This window comes from Aptenodytes patagonicus, chromosome 13 (genome assembly GCF_965638725.1).
Source record: "Aptenodytes patagonicus chromosome 13, bAptPat1.pri.cur, whole genome shotgun sequence".
NCBI classification, from domain to species: Eukaryota; Metazoa; Chordata; class Aves; order Sphenisciformes; family Spheniscidae; genus Aptenodytes; species Aptenodytes patagonicus.
Genome location: NC_134961.1, coordinates 1,064,641 through 1,092,350, shown reverse-complemented (window position 1 = coordinate 1,092,350; position 27,710 = coordinate 1,064,641). Strand labels below are relative to the sequence as shown.

Below are 27,710 nucleotides of genomic sequence, written 5' to 3'. Positions count from 1 at the left end.
TGCCCAGGGAAGTGGTGGAGTCCCCATCCCTGGAGGTTTTCAAAAGACGTGTAGATGAGGCGCTTAGGGACATGGTTTAGTGGACATGGTGGTGTTGGGTTGACGGTTGGACTCGATGATCTTAGAGGTCTTTTCCAACCTCAATGATTCTATGATTCTATGATTCTATGCAATTGCATGGTGCTACCCTTCAGGGCTCCCATCCCCCCAGGAAGGGGTACGAGACCCTGACCGACAGCGGGGAGGGGCCCAGGCTCTCGCAGCAAAGCTGAGCAGCTCCAAAATGCCCCAGTGGGGCTGGATCTGACCCCGGCTGCCCGCACCCGCCTGCACATGTGTGTGTATGAAAAGGGTCTGAGGCTGAGGAAGAGCAAAGGTGGGCAGACACGCTGTCTGCGGGGGTAAGGTGAGGACGAACCTCTGCCCCTCTCCTTCCAGATGTGGTGATGGACTTTGACTTCTCGCCCTTCGATCAGCTCCTGCTGGCTACGGGCTCTGCTGACAAGACGGTGAGTGCTCGGTGCCGGGGGTCCCGAGAGGGCACCCTGTGTCCCCCGGCGTGTCTCTGCGATTCACTGTAGAGCCCGGAGGAGATGGAGCCAGAGTGATGGGAATAAGAGGAGCCTGGGGTGGAAGGTGCCAGCCTTGGGGAGTGGTGTGGGATGTCCCCAGACTGTGGGGGACAGGGCAGATGGTGTCAGCCAGGGATCAGCCCTCTCCCACCTGGGTTGCCCGCAGCTCTGATCCCACCGAGCTGCGATGAGGGGTCGCCTGGTGTCCTCAGGGACCAAAGCCTGGAAAAGCAGCAAGCCCAGGTCGAGCACCGCCGGCATCCAGCCGGGGCCGGCTCGCCTGCCTGGGGACTGACCCACCTCTCCCTGGGGCTGCAGGTGAAGGTGTGGCGCCTGCCCGAGAGCGGCCAGGACATGCCCGGTGGCGCGGGGCTGACCCTGGGGCCCGGGGGGGGGCCGGTGGACATGCTGCAGTTCCACCCCACGGCGGACGGCATCCTGGCCAGCGGCGCAGGGAAGCAAGTCACCGTCTGGGACGTGGGGCAGCAGCAGCCGCTGACAGGTAGGCATGGCCGTGCCTGCCAGCTCCTGCCTGCGACACGTATCTCCACCGTGCTGGTGCCTGGGCTCAAGCAACGGGCTCAAGTCCAGACCTCGGTGTCGCCAAACAGGCAGCATGGGTGGCTTTTTGGGCAGGGAGCGCCGCAGCCCCTTGTGCGTGTGCACAGGCTCCCCTACGCTCGTAGCGGTGTAAAAGGCTCCTGTACTGCCCAGGGTGCCTGTAGCAGCTTTGCTGGGGATCCCCTGGGGTGACAGGTCCCTCTCCCTGCGCGTCCCAGTGCCTGCGTAGACGTGGGTGCCGTGGGCTGTTGCTGACCGTCCTTGCCCAGATCTCAGCTAACCCGACGGGGAGAGGAGGCTGGGTGGCAGCGTGGGGGGGTCAGTGCCCTGTGGCTTTCCCAGGGCTCCTGCCCTTCGGATTGAGCTGCCAGGGGCGTGGGGATGCTCCCTGCACGGACACGGCAGCATCCCGGTGGGTCCTGGCCCCTGCTCTGGCTGCCGCCGGCCCTTCGGAGAGACGAGATCATTTCCCCCTGGCAAGCGCTCCGGTGCTCACGGGTGGGAGAGCGATGGCTCCTGCCCGTACGCCTGCCTCATCTGCGGGAGGAGCCCTGCTTGATCCCGGTCCTGACCCTGCTTTCCTCCCGCAGCCCTGGACTCCCACGGGGACCAGCTGCAGAGCCTGGCCTGGAAGCGAGATGGCCGCCTCCTCGGCACCTCCTGCAAGGTGAGCGGCTCGCATGGGCGACCTCCCTACGGCACGGCACGGCCAGGCTGGCTGCCGGCTGCGCCCTGGTCCTGGAGGGCACGTGGTGATCCTGTTTTGGGGAGAAAAGGGCAGAAATGGGGTCAGCGAGCGGCGCCGGAGCAGGGGAGGAAGGGAGCACTAGATGGCGCCTGCTGCTCGCTGCCCGCACGCTGCCGGACACGCTAGCGCGCGGGTTGTGCGCAGGCCCTGCATGGAGGCCAAGCGTGCAGGCCGAGCGAGCGGGCAGGCCAAGCGAGCGGGCAGGCGCCCAGGCCGAGCGTGCAGGCCAGCTGAGCACACAGACTGAGCGTGCAGGCTGAGCGAGCAGGCGGGCCTCCGTGCTAAGCGTGCAGGCCCAGCGTGGAGGCTAAGCATGCAGGCCAAGCAAGCTGCCAGGCCCCCAGGCCGTGCACAGAGGCCGGGTGAGCAGGACAGAGCGTGCAAGCCCAGCTGAGCATGCAGACCGAGCCTGCAGGCTGAGCGAGCAGTCAGCCCCCCTGTGCCGAGGGTGGAGGCTAAGCATGCGGGCTGAGCGAGCGAGTAGGACCGAGATGGAGCATGGAGGCCGGCCAAGCGTGCAGACTGAGTGTGCAGGCTAAGAGAGCAGTTGGAGCCCCATACCAAGTGTGCAGGCTGAGCACAGAGGCTAAAACCCCAAGCCATGCCATCCGGGGTGCGGGTCAGCCCCCGAGCCGTGCCGTGTGGCCCCCCCCAAGGCCTGCAGCACTGCCGTGCCGTGCCATGTGGGTCTAGCCGGCACGGTGTGCACTCCCCAAATAGCACCCTGACAGCAAGGCTGGCACCAGGGCACCTCCATGCTGCCTCTGCGCCCCAGCCAGCCCTTTCCGAAGGGCATCCCAGGCCCCGTTGGGCTGTGGAGTGCTGGGCAGGAGAGGGCTCGCTCCCCTGCTTGTGGGGTGCTGGGGAGCACTGGCAGGATGGCGTCCGAGGGTCGGGCTCCAGCCCTGGCTCTACTTTGGAAGCTCCCCCCTTCTCTGGGAGCAGTTTTGAGGGTGTTGGGGTCCTGGTGAGGCTGTGGGGGTCCTGGGGGTGCGCCCCTGCCCGTGATGTGGGGCAGGACCTGGAGGACACTGTGCAAGCCATCCGTAGGGGCAGGCACTGCAGGCAGGAGAGTGATGGGCAGGAAGAAGGGGGGCTGCTCGCTCCAGCCTTCCGCCTCATATGGCCTGACATCCCGCTGGCCCCGGGGTCCTTAACCCTCCTCTGTTTTCTTTTTATCTCAACAGGACAAGAAACTGCGGATCTTTGACCCCCGAGCCAGCCCAGCTGCCTCCCAGGTACTGTCCCTCCCGGTTGTGCTGGGCGACGTGGTGCAGGCAGCCCTGCCTGACCGGGGTGTCTGCTGCCTGCCGTGGGTGGGCTTGGTGCCCCAAACTGTCCCAGCCCTGGCACAGCTTGGGAGAGGCAACGCGACGGCATGGGCTGAGGGCAGGGGGAACGGGCAGCCTCCTCCTCGGCCCTGGTGGGGTTCGGCACAGGGGACCCCTGCCCTCCTGCCGGAGCCGGCGAGCTCCCCCGGTGCACTGGCACGCTGCTGCTGGGGCTGGCTGCCTGCGGGCAGCGATCCCGAGCCCTGTGGGCGTAAGGGCTGCAGCGGGGCTGTGAGCTCCCGGGCTCTGCGCCGCCGCGCAGGAGCTGAGCGAAAGGCTTTCGGGGACGAGGACCTGCCAAGGGTGAGGGCTGGGCGGCTGGATCCGCACAGCTCAGCAAATAACAGCGATTAGGAAATAAGTAGAGGACTTAAGCCTTGACGTCGAGTTTAAACAGCCTCTTATTAGAGGTTTCCTGTGGCTTGGGGGCTCTGGCTGTCGGCGGCTGCCGTCCTTCACTGTAGAAGGGGCTGGAAGCCTTTGGGAGGGGAGGGATGCAGCGGAGAGCAGGGCGAGACGGCTGCAGCGGGCTCTGCCGCTCCTTGCGCCTCTCCTGCCGCTGGCGCGTGCGTGCCCACAGGCTCTGGAAGCCAACGGCCTCCGGTCCCTGTGCTTGGGCGCGGTGGTAACGCCAGGCACCGACCCTAGGGAGCCGGTGCTCCGGCGCTGCACTGCACCAGGACTCTCCTGCCACTGGCTGCCCCTGCGCGGAGCCTGGGTGCTGAGTTCCCAGGCCCCTGGGTGCTTTCTGTGCGTACGAGCAGTGCCCTGTCCCTTCAGGCAACCTTATAAATACAACACCACAATATATAAATATAAACGCAGCGGTTACACGTGCAAGCGAGCCAGGGCAAAGTGCTCCCAGCCCTCAAGTGGCCCCCGTGACGCTCTCCTGCTCCGGGTGCCACTCGGCGTGGCTGGAAGGTACCAGTCTCCGCTCCCAAATTCATCCCGCGCCCATCTGCCGACGGCCTCGGGCGCTGCTCCCCTCCCTGCCTGCCCCCCGCTTCTCCCCCTGCCAGACCTTTCGGCTTCTATAACGGCGTTTCGGCGAAGCTGTGAGCGCGATGGGCTCGAGCCAAGTCTCCTGGGCAGGGCGGACTCTGTCTTGCTGAGCTATTAAAAATAACGTGTGAATGATGGTGGCTGTTCAAAGCAGGCAGCTCACTTCCCTCCGCTGCCGTCTGATCCAGCCCAGGGCTGGCGCTCGGGGTTTGCCAAAAGAAATACGCACCTTCGCTGCCGCGGCCGAGCGCTGCCACGCCGCAGCCCTAACCCCAGCCGGCTGAGAATTGATGAAGATGTTTAGTCTTGGAGAAGTACTGTGCTGAAGGGGAAAACTTTAAAATGCCATAAATCCTTTGGAAGTTTGCACAGGGCTTGCTTAGCCAAGAGGAATAACACTCCTGTGTTTTGTTTTTTCTTTTTTCCCCGGTTGCTGGAGGGCCGGGTTATTTGGAAAGGCTCCTTCTCCACCGGGCCAGCGCGGTTACAAAACCGGGTGATGCCGGGGCCGCCGTGCGGTGCCAGCACCTCGCGAGCTCCCGGCTTTGAAGTTGCCCGGTTTTTCACAGTGGTGAGCGAGGTGAGCGGCGCGATGGGTTTTCCAGCTGGGCTGGCCCCCGCGGCGCCGCGGGCTGGGTTTCCTCCGCAGCAGGCGAAGGGCTCGGGCTCGGCACTGCCGCCGGCTCACCCCGGTCCCTTTGTGGCACACGGTGCCGAAGCTGGCCTCAGCAGCGGGCTGCTCCTCCGGCTGGTTTTCTTAATTGGCCAAGCCTGCCTCATTTAAACCGTTCCTTTTTTTAGAGCAGGGGAAAGGGATGAGAAGGAGCTAAAATAAGAGCCTCGGGAGCAGGGAGAAGTGGTCGCCGCCACGGTGCCGTGATGCCTGACGGTGCTCTCGGGTCTGGTGGATGCAGCACGCATGGGGCTGGGGACCGAGGACGGACACCAAGGAGGGTGCGCTGCCTGCCCGGCTCCAGGGCCAGGCTGGCAGGCTGCCCGCGCCCCCCGGCCATGCCCTCGATGGGGGCCTGACCCCCCCCAATTCCTGGCTACGTCCATCGTAGCTATTTTGAGCACATCCCAGCAGCGGCCAGGAGCGGGTGACGCAGCGAGAACGGCGTGGCCGGGGTCTGGCTGACCCCGGAGGGTGCCTGGTACATACCCAAGGCCACCATGTCCCTTGGGAGAGCAGTGGCCTCATCCTGCTGGGCCCCCAGCCCCTCGTTGCACCTCCCTGCTCCAGCCCAGACACAGCAACCACAGCAGCCCCTCCGCGAGCATTAGGGCTGGGCTTGCACCCCGTTGCTGCCCCGTGTGCCTTCCTGGGCCCCCTAAACTTGCCTCGGAGATGCCAGGGCTGCCCCTTTGCTGCAGCGGGTCCTGCTGTGCCTCCCCGTGCAGCTGCGCTCCCCCTGCCTGGGGCCGGGGCTGGGTCCGAGTGCCGCCGTCCTTCTGGAGCGGTCCCATGAGTCCCGTCCTCTGCCTCATCCCCTCCCAAGGCCGCGCTGCCCCGGCCGCAGCCTGCCCTCCCCTCCCACGGGCGCTGGTGGTCGCCCTCCTCGCCTTGACCCTCTCGTTGGAAGCGAGTCGCATCCTCTCCCTCCTGGCTTCAGCTCTGCCGCGGCTCGGCGCTTCCCCGCTCCCGCCCTCGCCCACCCCCCAATGCTTGGGCAAACCCCGCAAAACAGCCGTCCCACCTTCCCTTGGGCTGTGCCCTTGGGGTGCATCGTGCACCAGCCGTGGCCCTTCAGGCATGGCGGGGGGACGGGGCTGGGGGACAGGGTGCTGAGTGGGGGGTCGGAGCACCGGGAGGATGCCCGTACCCCGCCTGATGCCCCGGGTGGGACACCAGGGCCGGTGCAGGGCAGCGATTTGGGTATGGCGTGGGGTACTAAGGTGGCAACTCTGCTTGCCCGCTCCCCCGGCCACCCTCTCCTCTGGGTCCTGGCAAGCCCTGGGTCCCCGGGCTTCCTCTCTCCGGGGCTGGCGGGGGCAAGACGGGCACGCAGCACCCTGCCTGCACACACGGGCCAGGGGCTTGCCTGTCCTCCAAAGCAGTGCTCTCCAAAGTGGGGTGCACGAGGCAATCCGTGGGGAGGCAGGGAGAAAGTATTAGACCTTCAGCCGTACGTGCATATCGTTATACGTCAATCAATATACATCTGCTGGGGGTGCATCCACAAAAATATTTACTGATAGGGGTGTGCGATCAAAAACCCTTGGCGACGCTGCTGGAAAGCAGGGAGGTGGCTCCCGGGGGCAGAAGGGTGCTACATGGAGGGGACCGTCCCGTGCCGTGTGGGCAGCGTGGCTGTACGTGAGCCGGTGCCCTGGTTTGGTGCGACAGAGCCATGTCCGCTGGACACGGCATCGCTCCGGGCCGGCGGTGTGCGGAGCCGATGGGGCTGCATCCCGCCCCCGCACACTGCGCACTCGCGCAAGGGGCTGCGTGCATCTGGCCGGCACCTGGCTCCCATTACGGGGCCGGGGCGGGCGCCGCCGGTGCCGGGCTGCGGGGCCGCCGCCGAGCGCGGCCAGTGTGGGATGGAGAGGAGCCGGCTTCGTTCTCACGAGAAACTTCCCCCGCCGACGTTTCGGCAGGACCGGGGGCGAGGGAACGGCCACGCGCGCCGGACGAGCGCACGCTCCTGCTCACGTTTTAATGAGCTCTGTTTTAATAAGCGGGACTGGGGCTGAGGGCGCCTGGGGACAGCTGGGAGGGTGTCCCCGCGGGTTTGTCCCCACCGTGGGTTTGTCTCTCCACCTCGTGGGCCATGCCGGGCGCAGAGCTCGGTGCCTGGGAGCACCCGGGGCTCACAGCCCTCCAAGCACGCCTGGTGCGGGGCAGGACTGTGCTGTTCCCCCGAGGCCAGGGGTGCCCCACCTCTGCCCATGGCCCCGGGGGTGGGAGAGGGACTCCAACCCCTCTCCCAAACCATGGCTGCCATCCCGTGGGCCACATCGGGCCCCGCCACCGTTGGGAGAGCACGGCAAGGAGAGGGTCTCCATGGGCAGCGTGGCTGCGGTGGCAGGGCGATGCCGTGGTGAGGCAGAGATCCAGGCTGGGGTAACCCGGCCGTGCCCACAGCCAGGACCCCACGGACCCTGACGCTTGTCAGCCCGGGGCCGGTTGGGGACCGCTCGCCGGGGGAAGGCGCATCAGGACATAGAGAGACTTTTAGCCTTCCTCCCCCCGACCCCATCGGCGCGGTATCCCACGCTGGGGTCACCCCGGGGGTGCCTGACTCCCAGCCTCGGCAGCGGCTTCCTCCGGGCTGGGGGAAGGTCCGCAGCATCCCACATTCCCAAGGAGACCGTGGGAAGCTTTGAAAAAGTTGGCCTGGCTCTGGGCTGCCTATTTATAGCACCGCACGCTCGGCGCTCTCATGCTTCTGTTCCCCAGCGTAGCTGCACGGGACTGTTTATATTTCCTCTGCTCTGCTTCCCCCTCGGCCGTCCTTCCCAGGAATGCCGCTTGGTATTGCAGACATGGGGAAGTCGAGGAGGATTCGGGATGAGCCAGCGGCATCATGAGGGATGCGGGCACGCGGCGGCACCGGCTCGCTCTCGCCTGGGTGCCCTTCGCTCCCACTGGGGCTGGCCTCGCCGGCTCGGCAGGGTGCAGGCACAAGGGCGCGGGTCGGCTCCTCGCTTACCTGGGGCTGGGGCTCCGGCACGGCATTTTGGGAGCCCCCCAGCTTGCTGCCCGAGCTGGGGCTCCTGGCAGGCTGATACTCAAGAGGGCAAAGGTGTTTTGGGGATTTGATAACAGCCTCATAGCAGGTCTTGCGGGGCCGGTGGCTGCAAGAAGAGATGAGACGCAGGAGAGGAGGGAGGGGTGCGGATGGGTGCTGCAGTCTGCCCAGCCCACGTGGCCCTGCTCCCATCCCGACTCCATCCCTGGACATCCATGCCGAGGTGGAGCCTTCGCAGCCATGGCGGCTGTCCCGATGGGAGCCCGCTCACCTTCCTACCCTTGCCGGGCCGGCAGCATCCTCAGGGACGTTGCGTTGCCCTCGCCGAGGGCAGGAGGGGCTGGATGGAGGCTGGGCAGCGGTGTGGGAGAGGCAAAGCCTGCACAGCGCTGAAGGTGCCCAGCTCCCCCCGGGGCGTGGGGACACCGTGGCGATGCTGCCCTGGCCGGCGGGATCGGGGAGGCGGTGTGGGCAGGAGGGGGCTCACCCCGGTCCCTCCCCACCATGACACAGACACCCCCACACCCGGCAGCGGGCAGGGGCCAGCGCTGGCAGTGTGACGGCTGCCGGAGCATCACTGCCGCCATGTGCGGTGGCTGGACTCTCTGCGCTTCCCCGGGGCAGATGGCAGCTCAGGGTCTCCCCAAGCTCCGGGCAGAGACCAGGAGCGGGGCTGGCCTGGGAGAGGCTGCTCTGCTCTCCTGGCCACCTCTGGAGTAACCGGGATTTGGCAACAGAGGCAGATCACTCACATTCTTGTGCCGGGAGGAGGATGCGGAGTCGTGGTTAACCCCCTCGGCTCCCCGGGAAACCGTTCCTCCTGCCCCCCGCTGCCTCGGGTCCCTGGGTTTTGGAGGGAGCAACGGCTCCACATGAGTGGACCCATCCTTTCGGTATGGACAGGAGGCGTCTGTCCCCGCAGCCCACCATGGTCCCCCGGCCTGTGGGGACCCCTCCTGCCCTGGCACCCACTGGCAAAGGGGTGGCTCAGCCCAGCACTGGTGCCTCCTGCGCCCACTCAGGTCCCTCCGCTGGGGTTGCTTCCCACGGGGGTCAGATGCCTGTGGTCTGCTAGCCAAGCCCACGCTCTGCCAGCCGCGGGCACGGGCAAGGCTGAGCTGTCCTGGTCCCTGCCAGCCACAGGGTCTCTGCCAAGGGCAGAGTGGTGACACCCCCCCCCCCCCGCCCTCCCCCCAGTTACCTCCCCCCCATCCAGCCCCATGGCTCTGCCCTGGGCTCCCCATCCCTGGCTCTCCCTGCCCCGCATCCCGGCTGAGGGTAACGCTCCCCGGAGAGGCAGGGATCGCCCCGGGGATTGCCCCGACGCCGGAGCAGTGTTTGCTTTGTGTTGGGCTCTCCCAGGCAGCCAAGGAGCCGAAGGCGGTCGCTTCGCTCCCTGCGGGCAGCTGTTACCAGCTCACCCGGCCCCACTGCAGCATCGCTGCCAACAGCTGCATCCGACACGCCGGCCCTGCTCCCCGGCACTGGTCCCCCCCCGCAACCCACAGCGGAGTGCTCCAGGGCTGCACAGGGAGCAGGGCTGGGGACCCCCATGGGTACTGGTGCCGTACCCCAGCCTGTGCTGGGAGGGATGGGTTGAGATGGGGAGAGGGATGGTGCTGAGAAACCCTCCCCATGCAGCCGATCCGGCTCTGAGGAGGGAGCACAAGCTCCCCCCAGCCTGGACTGCCTAAAACTAGCTGGGCTGGACCCACACAATGGGCTGGAAGAGGCTGGGCTCCCTCAGCACTGGCATGGCCGGGGACCTTGGAGGCCTCCTCGGCTCCCCGTGTGCCGGCCCGGAGCTGGTGGGTTCCTCTCAGCCTGCCGGGGGGACAAGCAGCTTGGGAGGGATGCCTGTCCCTCAGGCTGCGGCTGGTCGCCTGCTCCAGGGACACAGCGGGGGTCCCAGCATCACCCCGAGCTGGGTGTCAGGGTCTCTGCCCAGCTCTGCCAGCCAGAGGGACCTGCAGCAGCCCCACGGCCCCCCCAGGGCTCTCCGCTGACCAAACCACACCAGTGTCCACTGTCGGTGCCAGGTCACACCGCCCCATCCCTGCCAAGACCCTCAGCACCAGGGGAGAGAACACGGGGTGGGGGGTCCCCAGGGACACACCCCACCCCCCCCGGGACTGACTGCTGTCTGGCCCCGCGCGCTCACCTCTGGCAACATCTGCACAGCCGGGTGTCTGAGCCACGACCGAAAGCGGAGCGCCCCGGACCCGGCCTCCCTGCATACTTGCTGCCATACGTACTGCTCAGCCGGGATGGAACTAATGCGGAAAACATGGCACCGCGCCACAGCCGGCACAACGTGGGCTGGGAGCCGCAGCGGCATTGCCCTGCCCTCTGCCAGCCGCGCCGCCCGCCCCCGGGGGGCTGCCACCCGCCGCTGGCTCTCGGGTGCTGTGCTGGACGGTCCAGGGGACCAGCGGTGTGCGAGAGCCAGTGGAGCCGGCACGGTCAGCTATCGAATCTCCAGCTGTTGAGTTTTGGCTGCCACAGCCGCACGGCTCAGGTGCAGAAGTGCTCTCCCGGCCGACGAGCGGGCTGGCCCCGGCTCCCGGGGTTTCCATCCCTCTCGGCACCAATCCTGGGACGTGTTCCCTCCTCCAGGCCCTTCTCCCCCCTGGAAGCCGGCTCCGGTGCCAGCGTGTTGGAGGTGGGGGACGGGCCCCTCCTTCCTCACATCCTGCCCCTGCGGCTGGGAGTGCCGGGCCCGGCTTGGCCAGCGCTGCCTCTTCCAAGTGAGCCATGCTGGCTGGTGAGCGCCGTGTTTGTGCTGGCAAGGAGGCTCACGTGCCAGAGCCAGGGGGAGGATGAGCTTGGCACCGCGTGCCTTCTCCCGCCCCGGCTGCGGGTCTCTCCAGAGAGTGGGCATCCCTCTGGGGCCAGTGGCCGGGACCGGAGGAGGCTGCTCCCGGCAGGGCTTCTTTGGTGGGATCGGGGGGGGGGGAGATACGGCATCTCTGTGCACCCTCACCGGCCTGCCGCGGTGGCAGAGCCTCGCTGGTGGTCACAGCGCGGTCATGGCCAGTGGTGCACGGTGCTCACACCGAGGGAGATGCGGCTCATGGGACGCGGCTCCTCCGGCACCAGGCTCAGCGTGTGCATGCCAGCCTGGGGCTGGGGACTCGTGGGCATCCTCCTGTGCCCACCCCATCCCTCCTGCCCCCGCGCCAGGTCCCCCCTGCCCCGCGCAGAGGTGCCGGAAGCGCCGTGCCGGGTTTAGCTTTGGCAGAGCCCTCTGCTTTTCCATGCCAGCTCTGAAATCGTTAGCAGCCTTTTATTGGCGCTGCGCAAACGAGAGCAAGGGGGCTGCGAGCGCTGCCTGCACCGTGGGGCGAGCGCTGGCTGCCGGCTCCCGCTGGGACGCTGGGAACCGCAGGACCCATCTGGGGGCCACATGGGAGCCGGCAAGCAGCCACCACCGGCCCTGTGGTAACTCTTCCCCTCCCGTCCTCAGCGGAGCGGCACCAGGGCCAGTGGGGGGACCGGGCTGGGGACGGTGGGCAGGACAAGGCGGTGGCATGGGCTGGGGGGGTTCCGGCCCCACAGGGAGCCCAGGGGAGAGGCGGAGCGGGGCTGCGGGGGATTAGGGTGGTGGGGCTCAGTTTGCTGTGTGTTTCGGTAGCATCCGGACACACGTGGGGCACCCAGCTCCTGCAGCCGGGATTCGGCATGGATCGAGAGCCCGGGGATGCAGCCGGGGAAGTAAGTCCCTCTGTCACCATGGCCACGGCCGTGGCCAAGCCTCTTCTCGTGCCTGCAGGCATGGAGCGGCTTCCTCGTGACACACTGGCCCCCTCGCCCCCTCGCCGGGTGTGGGGAGAGCCCCGGGGGGCCAGGGAGCTGTCCCGTGCCCCTTCACGCTCACGTTACCCGCTGCCACCCTCTGCTCCTCGCTGGGAGCCAGGCCAGCCGCTCCACAAAGCAACCACGCCGGCACCGGCACAGGGTGGGGGCTCAGGACTGTCACCGCTTGCAGGCTGTCCCCACTGCACTGTCACCATGGGCATCTCTCAGCGGAGTCGGGAGCCAGCACTCAGCTCCATGTGCTCGGCCCCAGGGCAGTTCACGGCCACCGCCGGTGAAGCACGCGTCCCGCGCGGCATGCCCAGCATGGCCGGCGGCGATACTGACGGCTGTGTCTCCTGTGCCTTGCAGAGTGTCCCGGGACACGAGAACAACAAGGACTCCCGGCTGCTCTGGATGGGCTCCAGCGATTGCCTCATCTCCGTCGGGTTCAGCCAGGTACGGTCCTCGCCGGGAAGGTGGCACCGGCACTACCGGGATGTCCCAGCCATGCTCCCTGCTGAGGCCCCGGGTGCTTTTTGGGTGGCCTGTCCCCCATGAAAGCAGGAGGTCCCCTCGCCAGGTGACCTGGCCCTTGCTGGGGACGGAGGGAGGCTGGCTGGTGAGGGAGGTGGTGCCTCAGGGCCGGTCGGGCAGCCCCGGTGCCCCCCGACGCCGCGTCTGTGCCCCTGCAGATGCGGGAGCGGGAGGTGAAGCTGTGGGACACGCGGCGGTTCAGCGGGGCGATGATCACCGTGGCGCTGGACACCTCACCCGGGTAGGGACGGGGACTCGCCGCGGGGCGGGAGGGCGGGTGGTAGGGATGCAGGGCGGTGCAGCGTGGCGGGGACACCATGGTCAGAGACCCGCGGGGAGCACGGTCGCGGAGCAGGAGGTGGCAGAGAGCTCCTGGCACCAGCAGCGCTCGGCCACAAAGCTGGGGACAAGGCTGGGGATGGCATGGCCGCGTCCCCGGCACCATTTGGGTGGGATGGGAGGGCGGTGGCAGTGCTGGGGATGGCACGGAGGTGTCCCCAGCAGCGCTGGGGTGGGACGGGTGCTCCATGGCACTGTGGTGGGTGGTGGCACCACTGGTGACAGCACCGGCAGTGTCTGAGGTGGCTGCTAGCTGGGTGGGCACGTGCACTGGGGGCGGCACGACAAGATGCTGTGGGTGAGCGAATCCCTTTGGTGCTGCCCACGTGCTGGAGCGGCTCGGCCCCAACCCCCTGCTCACCGTGGGGCCGCAGGGCTTTGTTCCATGGTGCCATGGCAGCTGCCCAGCCAGCCGTGGCCAGGCCGGCGACAGAGCCGTGCTCACCGGGCGTCCCTTGGGGAAGTGGAAAAGGAGCTTTCATGGCCGTAAGGGGTCAGCGCCCCTTGTCAAGGCGTGATGGAGCTGTCTCCTGTCTACGGGGCACCGACGAGGTGAGGAACGCTCCGTTTAGACCCGGCCTGGCCTCTCCCACGCTGCCCAGCAAGCTGGCCCGGTGTCACGGTGCGGGTGAGGAAATGGGAGAAGGAGGAGGAGGCAGTGCCTTCATCCCGCCAGGGCAGTGGGGTTTTGGGGCAAGGTCCTTGCTGGGCTGTGCTGGAAGCCGCTGGCTCTCCCCAGAGCTGCTGGCAAAGCCCAGAGACGCCAGGACCCTCGCCGCATGCTGGGCCGGCTCCATGGCAGACCAGGATGCTGGAGCTGGCTGGGTGGTCAGCAGCCGCCGGGTGCTGATACGGGGCCTTTGGCAAGGAGCTGAGTGAGCCGTGACAGCGGTGCAGGCCCTTGGCCGCCCCGCCGGCATCCCCCGCGACGCAGTGTCAGCTCTGAGCCGGTGCTGGCAGCAGCTGGAACCAACAGGAGAGGAGAGGATCGGCCACGGGCACGGTGGGGAGGTGCTGGCACGGTGGCTGGGGGAGCAGCCCCAGGTGGGAGCACGCCGGGAGGCTGACGGAGCATCCCTCGCCCTCCTGCGAGCTCCTAGGGGGAGTGGCTCACAGCTCTCCTGCTCCCCAGCTCTGCCGGCACAATGGGCAAAGGCAGCCATGGGGCTGCCATGTCCAGCCTTGGTGACCAGCCATCATTAGTGTCCAGAGTGAACACTCCCGAGGGAGGCCGGGGCACACAGCGTGCTGCAAGGGGACGCTTTGGGGTCCCTTATTGCTGCCAGCGGAGAATCCAGTGGGGATTACCCCAAATCCTGCTGCTTCTCGCACCCCATGCGCGTGGGCCTCCCCACCGGTGCTGGGCCGGGGCAAGCCAGCCCGGCTAAATTGGATGCAGACACCCGGCTGCGCTCAGCCGCCTTTGCGCTGGCTGGAGTTATTTTGGCTGCCGGGTTTATCGGCCGCCAGGAATGCGGCTGGCGGGTGCTGCCTGCGCGTCACGCCAGGGCTCTGCCGGGTTGCGGCTGCGTGGTGGGGCGATACGGAGAGGGGCTGGGGGTGGTGGGGGGTGAGCGGGGACCCCCCCGCCGTGCCGGGGAGCCGCCAAGGAGCGGGAGGTGCTTTTTTTAGGCAGCCGCGCCAGGGCCGGCCGCGCTTCCAGCCCCAACCACTCCCTGCCTGTAAATCTCGCGGAGATGACAAATGGCGGAGGGGGATTTGGGCTGGCTCCCAGCAGAGGTGCCGAGTGGGGGCCGCACTCTCCCTCCGGCAGAGCCATCCCCATCGGGGGCCGGCAGGGTGCGATGCTCGGGAGCCCTGGAGCCGTGGCTAGGGCAGGGGGTGGAGGGTTTGGGGGTCACTGGGTCCCCCCCCGGAGGCAGTGCCCAAACAGGGGAGCTGCAGGCTCGGGTCAGGCTCCGGGGGGGGGTGGGGGAAGGCGGGGGGTGCTGGATGCTGCTGCTCCAGGGATGGCGATTCAGCACCCCGGGGATGGCGGAGCAGCCGTGGGGCTGGGGTGCCTGTTGTGGATCTCCAGCGTGATCGTGGGTGCCCAGCGTGGGGCATCAAGGACCATCCGGCAGCGCGGCGGTGCTGGCCATGCCGTGAGCCGCGCGCGGGGAGCGGGGCGCAGCAGCAGCAGCTCATTGAGGCTCTTTGAGGAAGCAATCAGTGGGCGGGCAGGAAACTCATACCATTCATTACTGACGCCGGGCCGGCAGGAAGGGGAGCCCGCGTCCCCACCGCGTCCCCGCCGCGCCCTGCCGCGGGGGCCTGTGCCCGCCGAGCCGGCACCATGCGTCCCAGGCACCCCGGAGCCATGGGGTGGAGCGGAGCCATGGCATGCCCCAAGGTGGGGGACACCCCCAGTGTGCCCACCCCGATGCCCACGGCTGCACCGAACCCTGCGGGGCGGCTGCGCCCCTGCCCAGCACCCACAGGGGAAAGAGGGCAGAGAGGGGGGGGGCACCGGCTCCTTCACCCCCACATCAGCAAGTGCCTTTTGGGGGTCCCCCATCCCGAATCCTGAGCAGATGAGATCTTTGCAACCCTATAAACCTCATTTTCAAAGCACTCTGGCTGTGCTGGGGCTGTGCTCAGGAGCTGACACCCCCCACCCCCACCGATGCCCAGACCCCCAGGGGAGCCTGTGGCGGGAGGCGCGGGTGGCCCCGGCCCCTCTCCGCGCCGTGGTCCTCAACGTGCCGCCTTCGGGTACCCGCCGCTCCCTCCGACTCGGGTTTTGTCTCCCCCCCCCCCCCAGCCCCCTTTAATTAGATCAAGGAGCAGCAGGGCAGGAGCCAGGAAGGGGCCTCAATGGGTTATTGTTGCCCTAAATTGTAACCAGCACCGGCGGGGTTGGGTTACCGGCTCCGACTCGGGGGTCAGCGACCAGACCCCACTGCCGCGCGCCCGGCAGCCGGCGCAGCGCTGCCCGGGGACGGTGCCGTCACCGCGCCGGGGCCGGCAGGAACAGCGTCTCCCTTGTGTCACCGCATCTTTCGGTGTCCTCAAAATGTCCCCAGGGAGGCTCGGGGGTGCCCACTCGCCGAGCAGGGGAGCGGGCAGCCTCCGGCCCACGCCACGGCCAGCTCGGGGCTGCAGCTGGGTCAGTAGGGCCACGGTGACCGGGTCTGCAAAGGTCCTGGGGAGCCATGTCCTCATAGCATGTGCCGGCGCTGGGCAGATCCTCACCGGGCAGGATGGTGGTGGGGGCTGAGAGATGGGGACGGCTGGATCCCCACCGCCCTTCACGGTGCAAAGTCTGCCAAGAGCTGGGAGGTGCCAGAGCGGGGACCTGCCTGCGGCGGGGAGCCGGCACGGCAGGATGTTTGCAGAGGGATTTGGGGCTGTTTGGCTCCCCCAGCGCTGGAGCAGGACATGGAGGGGCCTGGGTGGTTCCCGGGGGACGCTGCCCAGGGATGCTCAGCGCCGCCCCCCCCCCCCCCAGCACCCACCCGCTGCCCCTGCCCCAGCCAAAGCCTGAGGCTGAGCCGGCTCGTGGGGGCCGGGCTTGCAGCCCCGGCATCTCCCGGCTCCAGCCCTCGTGTACACCAAGGCACACGACCCCACTGAGGCACGTGTCCCCACCGTCACCTGCCACCTCGCTCCGGTCACCGGCTGTAATGGGACCTTGATGGCCGGTCCTGCCCCCGTCCCGCCTGGCCCCGACGCCCCGTTGCGCTGGTTTTTCCTGGAACTTAGCAGCCCTTTTGGGTCGTGCTGGGTGTTTTGGGGGGGGGTGTCTGACAACACCCACCCCAGCGGTCAGGTCTCGGTGGTAGAGCCCTGAGCGGGACAGATCCATCCCTGTCCCCATCCCTGTCCTCACCCCCCGCCCCCATCCCCGTCCCCCTGCAGACCCCTGCCCTCACCCCCTGCTCCCGCGGGGTGCCTGGGCTGGCGGCTGCTTGCCATCAGCGGGGAGGGGGCTTTTCCCGCTGCTCCCGCTTGGCTGCTGACCTCAGACATGAGGAGCGGGGAGAGGCCACCCCATCAGGTGGCCACCCCAGCGGGACCCGTCCCCATGGGGCGAGATGCTCCTGAGCAACCGCACAAAGGGGTTAACGCCGGGGCGGTCGCCCGGCCCCACCGCCTGCCCCGGTAATTACACCGTGTAAAAATAGCCCTGTGCCGTGCGCGGGGCTGCTCGGGTGGGAAGGCAGCGAGCGGCGGCAGCGCCGAAATCGCTCCCAGATGGGCCGCGGCCTCAGCCCACCGCCACCTCTGCGGCCGACCGGCGCTCCCCGGCCCCGGCCTCCCCAGCTTTCCAGGAAGCCGGCGGGATTTCTGCCTCTCCACAAGCTCTTCCCGGCAGCCGATGCTTTGCAGCAGCGTGTGGGGCTGTGGGACAGGCACGCGCCTGCCCTCGCCCCAGGGGAGCGGGAATGGGGACCCCCGGCACCCTGCACCGAGGCAGCATGTCCCCCCCCGGGGCTCTGCTCCAACCGTGGGGACCCGGGGGACCAGGCTTTGGTTTCCACGGGGCCGTGCCCGGGGCCAGGGATGTTTCTCTGGAGGCCGGAGACCTCCAGGCCTGCAGCCGTCGGGGTGCTGCCTGCACCGGGCAGGGCTGGGCCAGCGCTGGGGGCAGCGGGACTTGCCCCGGCGAGCCGATTGTGGCTCCCCACCGAGCCCCTCCGTCCTGCTGGTGGCTTCTGGCCAGGGCGCTCGGTTACCGGCCCCGCTGGATCGCATAGCGAGAGGGAATTTGTTTTTTGGTTTTTTGGGTTCATTTCAGGGGGTTTTGCAATCCTTCCCCCGGCGCTGATTCAGCTCGGAGGAATTAGCAGCGCCACACGATGTGCTGCTCGGAGCCGCTCCTGGCGCGCGCCGGGGCTGGCAGTGGCCAGGGGGATTTTTGCACTCGGGTTCGGGAAGTCGTGGGGGCTCGGGGGCTGGAAGGGCACGTTTCGGGTGCTGCCGAGCTCCTGCGGAGCTGCCTGGGTGCACACGTGGGTGCCGGGGGGGGTGCCGGGGGGGGAGACTGAGCCCCACAGGGCAGAGAGCCCTGCCCTGGCCACAGCATCCCCGTACCTCTCCGTGCCGAAGCCAAACCCCGCTGTCCCCTCGTGCTGCTCCGGCCCCTTCCCCTCGTGGCCGCCGTCGGCTGCAGCCCAGACCCTTCCCCGGCTGGCACCGAAAACCTTGGCGCAGGGCTTCCCGGCTGCACTGCACCTGCCAAAGCCGAGCCCCCCGCTCTGCTTCTGCCACGCCGAGGCAGCCGGTGCGGCATCTCCAACACAGATGTGGTTGCTTGGGAGCTGCTGGAAGTCCCCCCAGGAGCGACGGGACCTGCCAAGGAGTCTTGGGGGGTCCCCGGCACCCACCTGGCACGTGGGGGTCCCCTGCAAACCTCCAGCTAATTGCAAATGGGGGGGGGAAATAGCTTCCTTAGGGGAAGGGCGCATCATGAAGCCAAGCAGCAGGAGGGAAAGCGAGGGGCCAGGAGGGAAGGGGCTCGAGGGCCCCTGGGAGGTCCCTGCTGCCAGTCCCTTGCAGCCTGGTGCCGGGGCCGGGGGGGCGAGGGGACACACCGGGACCGACCCTGCACCCAGCTGGGCTCAGGGGGCTGCGGCGGCGGCCAGTCAGAGGCACCCGGCACGAGGCCGCAGCTCCGCCAGGGACTTTTCTTCTCTCCTCCTCGCGGGGCTGGAAAATATACAAAGCTCGCAGTGAAAATATTTACACAGCAGCAATTTTCGGAGGAATTTGGGATGTTAATTTGAAAAATCTGTGGGGAGAGGACCACAATGGGCCCTTTGAGCGGGCGAGCGTGGCCATCGCACCGGCCCGCCCGCGCCGGCGAGGGGCCCCTCCTGCCGCTGCGCCGGCCCTAATGGGAGCCAGCCCTGCCGGAAGCCCACCTGGGAGCCGGGGGGGGGCCGCGCCAGACGGCCCCCGCCGCCGCCCCGCGCCCCTAATTGCATCCAGAGCCGCTCCCTCCCGCCGTCGGCCCCGGGTGAGCGGGACCGGGGCGCTTGCGGGGTCAGGGCCGTATCCTGCGGCAGAGCGGTGCCTCCTGAAGAGCCGCCAGCCCCGGTGCGGCCGGCAGGCTCGCGTGGCACGGCGGTGACCCTCGGCTCCGCTGGCGGCAGCTGCGGCGCTTCGGCCCGGCTTTTGCTCATTCTCTCCAAGTCAAACACACCTCGGCGGGCAGGGCCCCAACCTGGAAAATTCCAGCCCGAAAGATAAAGGATTGGAAAACGATTAAAACCAGAGGGTTGGAGCAGAAACCACTTGGCAGCAGGAACCTGCCGAGCGCCGGCTCCCAGCCCTCCCCGCCGGGGCCAGCGCACGAAACCGGCTGTTCCCGGGGCCGGGCGGTGGGGGCTCGCCACAGGGGCCCCCGAGCCTCGGGCTCTGGCCGCAGCCCCCGGTTTGGGGGGGGGACCGAACAGGCTGACCCTTGTCACGGGCACTTTGGGGGTCCCGGTGCTGCCGGGGGGTGACATCAGGAGGTTATGGAAGCTGGGCTGGGCCGTTTGTCCCCCAGGCGGCCCCGGAGCCATCTGGCAGGCAGGGAGGGATGAAGTAAGGCTGGATGATGCGCAGGGCAGGGGCCGACCCGAAACCCGTGGCCTCTGTTTTGGGAACACCTCCCCAGCATCCCCGGCGGGGGGGGCAGCGCCAGGGGGGTGAAGCCTCCCCCAGCACCACTGCCCCCCCCCCCACCCCCATCACCCTGACTCATCCCGGCGCTCGCCAACAACAACGGGGAGGACGCGGCTGACCTTCCCGCTCCTCCGCAGGGGACACGCCGCGCTGCCCGCACCCCTGCCCGCAAGCCGGGGCGAGACGGGCAGCGCCTGCAAAAGCGCTCGGGGCCGCGCAGAGGTTTTCCTTATTGTTATTTTAATTTTCTTTTTTTTTTTTTTTTTTTTTTTTTTTTTTTTTACAAAAAGACACCCTTCTGGTCTGCCTTACAAAAGAGGTGTACACAAACCTGTACTAGGGGGGGAAAAAAAAAAAGTTTTCCCAGAAGAAATGGGAAATAACCGTGTATAAATATTCTCTCCGAGTTCTTAAAGCTTCAATTCCCGGTTCGCCTGCTCGGCGCTTCCTTCGGCCCGGGGGTCCTGAGGGTCCCAGCACCTCAGCCGGGCCTTATTGCTCACACTGGCTTCCAGGGAGTTGAGTCACGGGCCGTGCTCCGCTAAAGGACCCTTGTTACCAGCACGTGGACATCCCTTAGCCGAGTCACCGGCAGCTTTCTTTTTAGCGGTAGCTAAAAAAAGCCCAACCCAAACCCCAAATTAAAAACCCAAACCCCCTCTCTTTCGCTACCCACGTTCTACGTAGAGTCACAGAATTCAAGGCACCGAGCAGTAAAATTAGCGTCTCCTCCCGAAGCGTGGCAGCCTCTCAGAAATTGCACGTTATGGGTTTAGGGGTTTTCTGCCTTAATTCAGTTAACTCCTCGCCGTTCCTCGCCCTGGAGGGACATGGCCGGGTGCCGCCGCTGGAGCTCAACCCTCGTCTGTCCGGGGCTCCCCTCGCCCGGCAGCCCCGTCCCGCCTGGCTCAGAAATAGGAGGGTTTGAGCCCCGGGGTGTTGTTGTTGCTGGGGTAGTGCGACTGCATGAGCGGGACCTCGCACTCGGAGCCACCGGAAAGCATCGCCGCCTCCGGCACCTTGCGGCTGTGGCTGCTCAAATCCCCATTTTCCAGGCAGGCTTTCACCCCTTCCAGCTCCAGCGGGCCGGCGTCCACCCCGGTGCCGGCGTGCGCCTTCGCCCGGTGGTGCCGGCGGTAGTACGTGCCAGCGGTCACCACCACCACCAGCAGCAGCACGGCGGCCAGCGCGGGGACGATCATCAGGGTCAGGTTGCTGTCCTTGCTCTGGGTGACGGGGGAGTGCTGCTGGTGGCTCAGCGGCAAGGTCTGTGCCTCAGCGCAGTGCTCCTCCTTGGAGACCTTCTCCCCCAGGGGCCCGATGCAGACGCGGTACGTGCAGTTGGGCTTCAGCGCCCGCACCGTGTACTCGGAGAGCGAAGCCGGCAAACGCAGCATCACCGGCCGCTTGTCCGGCCCGGAGAGATTTCGGTAGCTCAAGCGGATGCCCTTCAGCTGCGCTCTGGACTGGATGTAGTTCTGCAAGTCCACTTTGAGGGAGGTGCTGCTGACCTGCGCGATGCTGATCCGCCGGCTGGGCGGCGGGGCCTGCGTGGCTGGGGACGGCGTCGTCCCCCTCACCTCCACCTGGCAGTACGCCCCGGCGAAACCCTCCGGGCACAGGCACTCCAGGTGGTTTTGGGCACCCAGGTGGCAGGTGCCGCCGTTCAGACACGTGCGAGGGGGACAGATGGGCGGCGGGGGGCTGCTGGGGGCCGGGGGGCCGCTGAAGGGCACCGGCGTGGAGCTGCCCTGGGGGGCCCTGGCCCCCGGGGTGGGAGCGGCGGTGCTGGGCTGTGGCGCCGGGCGGCTGCTGGTGGGGAGCGGCGCGGGCGGCGGCAGCGTGGTGGTGCGCGGGGTGGTGGGGGTGGTGGTGGTGGTGGTGGTGGTGGGGCAGCCGAAGTCGGCGTACTGCAGGTGGTGGAGGAGCTTGCCAGAGTTTTTGGGGGGGAAGTGGCAGCGTGTCTCCTCGGGCCGCCGGAGGACCACGCTGCTGGCGTTCACCCACTGCACCAGCCAGCTCATCTGGCAGATGCAGTTGAAGGGGTTGCCGGCGGCCGTCACGGCCCGCAGCCTGGGGAAGAAGCTGGAGAAATCCCGAGGGATGGTGTTGATGTTGAGGTTGCTGATGTCCAGCTCCTGGAGGTTGTGAAGGTTGTGGAAGTCCTCCGCCGGCAGCTGGGAGATGCGGGCGTTGCCAGCCAGGCTGAGCTTGGTGAGGCTCCCCAGCCGCCGCAGCACCGCCGGGACACGCTCCAGCAGGTTGTCGGAGACATCCAGCTCGTGGAGGTTGTTCTGGGCCTGGAAGAGCTCCTCGTTTAAGCTCGTCAGGCCCAGCCCCGCGATCTTCAGGGACTCGATGTTGACGGCGTGGAAGGCCCCCGGTGCAATGGCAGGGATCTTGTTCCAGCTGATGTCCAGCAGCAGGAGGTTGGGCAGGTCGAGGGGGGGCACGGCCCAGAGCTGGTTGTGCTGCAGCTTCAGCTCCAGCAGATTCTCCAGCGTGTCAAAGGCAGCAGCGTGGATGTGCTGGATCCTGTTCCTCTGCAGGTAGAGCCGCTCCAGCAGCCGCAGCCCGTGGAAGGTCTCGTTGGTGATCTCCTGCAGCTGGTTGGAGGACAGGTCCAAGTTGACGAGCTCCGTCAGGGGCTGGAAGATGTTTTTCTGGATGCTGGTGATCTTGTTTTGCGAGAGGTCCAGGAGCTGAAGGGCGGGCAGGCCCGCAAAGCTGTCCTCGCTGAGCATCGTGATGCCGTTCTCAAAGACGTAGAGGGAGAGCGTGTTGGGGGGCAGCCCCTGGGGCACGGTGTGGCCCCGTCTGGCCGCGCACAGGATGGTCTTGGGGTCATGGCACTGGCAGCCTGCAGGACATGCCCCAGCCAGCTCCCCGGGGGCCAAGAGAAGCAGCGTGCAAAGGATCAGCTGGTTCATGGTGTCAGCTCTGCGGGAGAGAGAAACCCAGCCAAGGTTAGGAGCCAGGCCCTGCCGGGGGTGGACCCTGGGCTGGCAGGGCTGTGGGGTGCCTCAGACCCCCCGCTGCTACCCCTGCACCGCTGCTGGGGTGCGAGAGCTGTCTCCCCGTGCCCTGCCCTGGACCCTCCGGCCCCAAAGGGACTGCGGAGGGAGCGGGAAACTCCCTGCCAGGCTCCTGCCTCCTCTGTGCTGCTCCGGTGGGGGACAGAGCCAGCGAGAGCGAAGCAGCACTGTGAGCTGCCCACCCCAGCCCCACGCTCTCCCCCCTCCCCAGACCCCCAGGATTTACCTTGGTACCTTTGCACACCCCGGGCTCTACCGTGAGACATGGCTCACCAGTTGTGGCCTGACTTCTTGGTACCATCTCCGGTGGGGCACCGAGACCCCCCCCACCTCGGGTACGTGGCAGGGCAAGGGCCCCTACCTCCCCAGCTGCTCTCAGCGGGGTGCAAATCAAACATGGGGGATGCGGAGCAGAGGCACGATTGGCTTGGGAGCCAGGGGAGGGGGTGGGAGCCCGGCCGGCCTTCCCGGCACACCGAGCACCGCTTAACCCTTTGCTTGTGCCGCCGTCCCCACAGCTGCACCCACGGGGTCTGCTCCGGCCCGGATCGCCAGCAGTAGCAATCCCCTCAGGGACGGGGGCACCCAGAGAGGGCCCCCACTGTGGGGTGGCCTGGGCACAGGCTGTGGGGCCGAAGGAGCCGGGTGCTCCCCTGCCCCACAGGTCCCTCCTGTGCCCTTCAGAGCCGGCTGCATCCCCGCAGAGTCCCGGGGCTCGAGCCAGCTCCCGTCCCCTGGGGGCCACGGGTCACCTTGCTGTTCCCCTTCCTGCCGGCACCCCGGGGACCCAGCACAGCACCCTGGGCTGCATCCTCGTCCCTCAGGGACGGGGACTGGGATGGAAGGGAGGATGCTCTTGGGGTGAGTGAGGCTGTAACCACCCCTGCCCCGGCCCCCCGCGGGTGCCCCGGCCGATGTCCTTGCTTCGGAGGCGGCTGGCTCCTCTCTCAACCCCGTCTTTCAGCCCTTTTAATGACACTCCTAATTAGCACGGGTGAGGGGGGTGGCAGCGGGACCTGGGGCTGGGCTGGGGAGGACGTGATGTCTCCTGCCACCCCATCTCAGGGGCATGTGGGGGGGGGGCAGAGGGGGGGATCCTCGGGCAGGGAAGAGGCAAATCCCACCAGGCTGCTGGAGGTGAGGGTGCCACCAGCACCCTTCCCCACCAGCCCCTTCCCCAGACCCGGCCGTCACCACCTCCTCCCCTGCTCCGAGCTGTTCATAGCTCTAGGCAAACCCCCCTGCGGCTCGCAAGGGGCCCCCGCTGTGTGCGGGGGGCTGCTGGGTCGCGCAGCAGCACGTGCCGCCTGCCCCGGCCGCCCCTCCGCCGTGGGGGGCCCTGTCCGGTGCAGGGACACCACATCCTGCACCGGCGGCTGTGGGAGGGACTGGATCCGTGCTGTGTGTCCCCCCCCGCCCCGGTGCGTCCCTGGCCAGCGGAGCCCCCCATGCCGCAGAGGCACCGGCGCTTGCCCACAGCCGGACAGGGTTAACGCGGCGGCTGGCTCCGTCCTCGCCTCTTCCCCGGGTGGGCCCCCCCCAGGGTGGGGTGCACCCGAGGGTGGGGTGCGCCCGCGCTGCTGGGCAGGGTCACCGCAGCTGCCTGAGTCACTTGGCCCAACTGGCCCTGCCCCGCCGTGACCCATGCCGTCAGCCCCCCGACGCCGGGGAGGAGCTGTGCCACGTCCAGGGGGTCACCGTCACCGAGTCCCCTCCCCGGCACAGCCCCCAGCCCCCTCACTGATGCCGCTGCCGGGTCCCACCGCACCCCCACATCACGACCAAGCCGTCGGTGCCCGGCATTAGGACCGAGCAAAGCCGAAAAAGCATCACGGAGCCCTTGTGAAGCGCTTTTTGGGGCTAAGGGGGCTAGGGGCAGACCTGGCACCCCTCACCGCCGTGCCAGCCCTCGAGGTGGCTCCGGCAGCCTGAGGGTGCTGGCCGGTGGGCAAAGCCCTGGGCGCAGGGTGCCGGGCATGCCCGCGGTGCCGCCACCATGCCAGGCCGCCCGGGTGGGCAGCACCGGAGCCTGGCCAAGCCTGCGGGAAGCTGGCGAGGCCGGGGCTGGTTTTGCAATGCCAGGGTCGGGTTTCGCTGACGTGTCCCGTGCTGCAACCAGCTGCTGACTCCAAGTCTCTCTCGTCCCTTTAATTACGCTGGCATTTCCTCCCCTCCCCGCCTGCCAGGCTCCCCGCTCCGGGCAGGTTCTGCCGGCCTGGCAGCGGCCACGGCCACGCATCCCCGCCTCGCCACCAGCGCCGGGCAGGCCGGTACGGTGGCTCCACCTGCACGCCTCCCACCACCTCTGCCCCTCGGCATCGCCCCGCTCCGCCGGCACACGCCAGCATCCCGCCCTCGTGCCCTGATGCTATTTTCAAGGCAGTGAGGGGTTAACCCAGCCCAGGCTCACTGGGGCGCTCGCCCCTCCAAAATGGGGGGGCAGGGGAACAGCCTCCCCAGGTCCCGGGGCGGTCCCCAAGGGCGGAGACGGGGCCCCGGTTTGGCTGGAGGTGTTAGGACTGCCCTGCCAGCGGCCTGCTGCTGCCTTGGCTGGGCTCCCCCGCGCCTGCACCGCAGATATTTGCCGAATTATTCATATTTTCCGGCTGCGGGGAGGATCTGGGCTCGGATTCCCCCAGTCCCGGCTCAGCCCTTCCCTGCCAGCCTGCTGGGGTGGGAGTGCTGTGTCCCCCCTCCCTGTCTGCAGCCCCCCGGGCCGGGCCGTCCCGCTGCCTGCCCAGGACGAGGGACTCGGCAGGGGACGCCCCGCTTCACACCCGCCACGTGTTTTAAGGACGAGGCCGATGCCGTCCCCGCGCTGCAGGGTGACACCTGCGCAGGAAGGGCTGGAGGAGCCCTCCCAGGGGTCCCTGCCCTTCCCCACCACTCGAGGACACGGCCGTTCTCCCTGGGGAACCCGGCACGGCCAGGATGTCCCTTCCCGCACCGGCGAGCGAGGCCCCACGACTGAACAAAGCCACCGTTGCTGCCAGCAGGCAGCCAAGCCGGTGGGCTGCCTCCTCGGCCGGTGGGCACCGGCACAGGCAGGACGGGGACCCTGCACAAAGCCGGGCCCTAGGCTCTGTCCCTGTCACCGCAGGGAGGGAGATGGTGCCTTCGCCAGGCGGGACGCAGGCGCTGCTCCCAAAACAAGCCCATGTCAGCACGTGCCCCCTCCTGAGATCCAGCTGGAGGGGGGATGCAGGATTAAGCCCTTAATCCTCCTCCCCTTCAACCCACCCTGCGCCGCCGCAGCTCCTACCTCCTCCCGGGCTCCCCTCCCTATTTAATTAAAGTTTCCGCAGCAGCCCCGGAGGAATGCGGGCCTGGTTATTGCATTCCCCGGGGCGCTCGCCGGCCCCTCAGTCCCGCTCCTGCCCCTTTGACCCGGCCGCGCTCCCCGGCTCAGGTGCCGGCAAGGAGAAAAACCAGCAGAGCCGCTTTACCGGCAGCCAAACCGCCTCCGGAGGAGCCCGAACGCCGGCAGAGGTTGGGAGGAGGCCGGCGATGCTGCCACGCGCGGCCCCGGCAGCACGGGCAGATTCCTACGGCGTGACTGGAGCGGCGCGGCTGTCCCCGAGTGCTTCCTCCTGCCGCGTCCCGTCAGCAGAGCCAGCCGGGCAGGCAGCGTTTGCGTCAGGGCCACCCGGCGAGGCCACCCGGCCCTGGCGTGGTGCGGGGAAAAACAGTAATTAGTGTCATCCTTGACAGCGGCACTGCCCAGCGCCGTGTGGGCAGTGGCACGGCCCCGGCTGGGTCAGGCCAGTCCGGCCGCCCCAGTCCCAGCAGGATGAGACCTTTCGGCGCAGGGCACATCGACAGGAGTGGGTGTGGGGACAAGCAGGGGTTTTTGGCTGGGAAGAGGGGTCTTGGAACTGGAGCATCTCTGCTGGGATGCACTGGCTCTCGTGGCAGCTGCCGGCCCAGGAGGGAGCCAGGCAAGGGACATTTACCCCACGGTGGCCCACAGTCACACCCAGAGAGGGTGACGGGGGCCGGCATCCCCCCAGCGCACGCCGGGTGATGATGAAGCGCGCAGGGAGCTGGCAGCAGGAGAGGCGGTGGGGCATCCCCGCCGGCTGGCGGCCAGGCTGGCTGGTGGCCCTGCTGGCGCACGTCCTTCTGTGCCAGCCAGGGGGGAAACCCTCGCCGGCACTGCCCGGGGACCCTGCTCGGCCCCACAGTGGGCCAGCGAGCCGGGACGCCAGGCCCTGAGGACAGGCAGGGCCAGGGCAGCCAAACCCCACCCCGGCCGAGCCCTCCGCTGAGGAGGCTGGTGGTGGACAGCCTGATCCCAAAGGACGAGCCCCGCTGCCACGTCTGCCGGGACAGGGTGAGCATGGGATCAGCCCAGGACCATGCCGGTCCTGGAGCCCTTCTGTTGGCAGGGTGGGTCGCAGCCACCCGCCCACAGCTGGAGGGAGCCGGGCTCCACATGGGCCCTGGCCACATCTTTCCCCTTCTCCGTGACAGGAGCAGCACCAGGCTGAGGTCCCCGGGCCAGACCCCAGCACATCCCATGGCAGGATAGGCGCAGGCAGGGACGGTGGACCTGGGGCCCTGCCTGCACCCTTGACCCTGCCCACCGCAGTGCTGTCACCCCAGCCCGGCCGAGGCCTCGTCACCAGCCCAGGCTGGGGGACGGCCGGGTGCCCCCTGGCTCAGCCAAGGCCTCGGGGGGGAGCAGGGCACGCCGACCCCCGGCCGAGGCCTGGAGCCAGGTGCTGGCCTCGGGTGCCCTGCCTGCAGCCGAGGCCTGGGTGACACCCTGTCACCCGGAGAGGGCAGCCGGCCCCGGGTGCCCCATGGCCCAGCTGAGGCCCACCGGGCCCCCTCGGCCCCGCCACCCCCCTGAGCCCCCGGCTGTCCAGCAGAGCCCCCTCCCGCCCGTGGGCCGCCGCCCCACGAGCCCCCGGCCCCGTGGCGAGGGGAGGGCCGGGGCAGCGGCGCCCGAGGACGCGGGACTCACCGGAGCGGAGCGGGCCGGGCCGGGCCGGGCCGGGCCGGGCCGGTCAGTCCATGGCGGCGGCAGCCGGCGGCCGGTCAGGCGCTCCCCTCTCTGGCGGCGGCGGGCGCGGGGGGCGGCTTTAAAACCGCGGGGGGGCGGAGCCTGCCCTCCCGCCGCCTTCCCATTGGCTGTAGGGGACAGGGGAGGAGGGGTGGGGCACGGCTGCCCTGAAGGCTCCGCCCCCTGCGCACCTGGGGCCCCACAGGGGGCGGGACCCCCGGGACCTCCGGGACCCCCCGGGGACTCCACGGGACCCCCGGGACCCCCGGACCCCCGGCAGCTCCAGGAGCCCCCCCAGTCACAGGGACCCCCGGGACCCCCGGCAGCTCCAGGAGCCCCCCGGTCACAGGGACCCCCGGGACCCCAGGACCCCCGACAGCTCCAGGAGCTCCAGAACCCTCCAGGGCCCCCCGGGACCTCCAGCATCCCTGGGGCCGGGGTAGCCGGGATCCCGGCATCCCTGGTGCAT

General features: G+C 68.3%; 2 protein-coding genes across 3 annotated transcripts in view; one reads left to right on the top strand and one right to left on the bottom strand.

Moving 5' to 3' along the window:
- The window catches only part of CORO7 (coronin 7), a 39,934-nt gene that overhangs the window by 5,721 nt on the left and 6,503 nt on the right, over window positions 1–27,710 (top strand). The window contains exons 4-9 of the mRNA XM_076350593.1: window positions 439–509; window positions 891–1,074; window positions 1,724–1,800; window positions 3,069–3,119; window positions 12,080–12,166; window positions 12,403–12,485. Coding sequence (XP_076206708.1) covers window positions 439–509; window positions 891–1,074; window positions 1,724–1,800; window positions 3,069–3,119; window positions 12,080–12,166; window positions 12,403–12,485 — 553 coding nt within the window. The remainder of the gene's footprint in view (window positions 1–438; window positions 510–890; window positions 1,075–1,723; window positions 1,801–3,068; window positions 3,120–12,079; window positions 12,167–12,402; window positions 12,486–27,710) is intronic.
- VASN (vasorin) lies at window positions 19,461–27,234 on the bottom strand. Of its 2 annotated transcripts, none has more exons than XM_076350599.1 (2): window positions 27,203–27,234; window positions 19,461–22,138 (listed from the first exon to the last, which is right to left on the bottom strand). In XM_076350599.1, the coding sequence occupies exon 2, from the start codon at window positions 22,126–22,128 to the stop codon at window positions 20,107–20,109; it is 2,022 nt and encodes a 673-aa protein (XP_076206714.1). In that variant the 5' UTR covers window positions 22,129–22,138; window positions 27,203–27,234; the 3' UTR covers window positions 19,461–20,106. The 2 variants fall into 2 exon arrangements, with proteins under 2 accessions (XP_076206714.1, XP_076206715.1); XM_076350600.1 differs by lacking the exon at window positions 27,203–27,234 and adding an exon at window positions 25,680–25,893.

What these genes read in the sequence shown, in the direction of transcription:
- VASN (XM_076350599.1), bottom strand. Translation starts at nt 22,128, where the DNA reads ATGAACCAGCTGATCCTTTGCACGCTGCTTCTCTTGGCCCCCGGGGAG.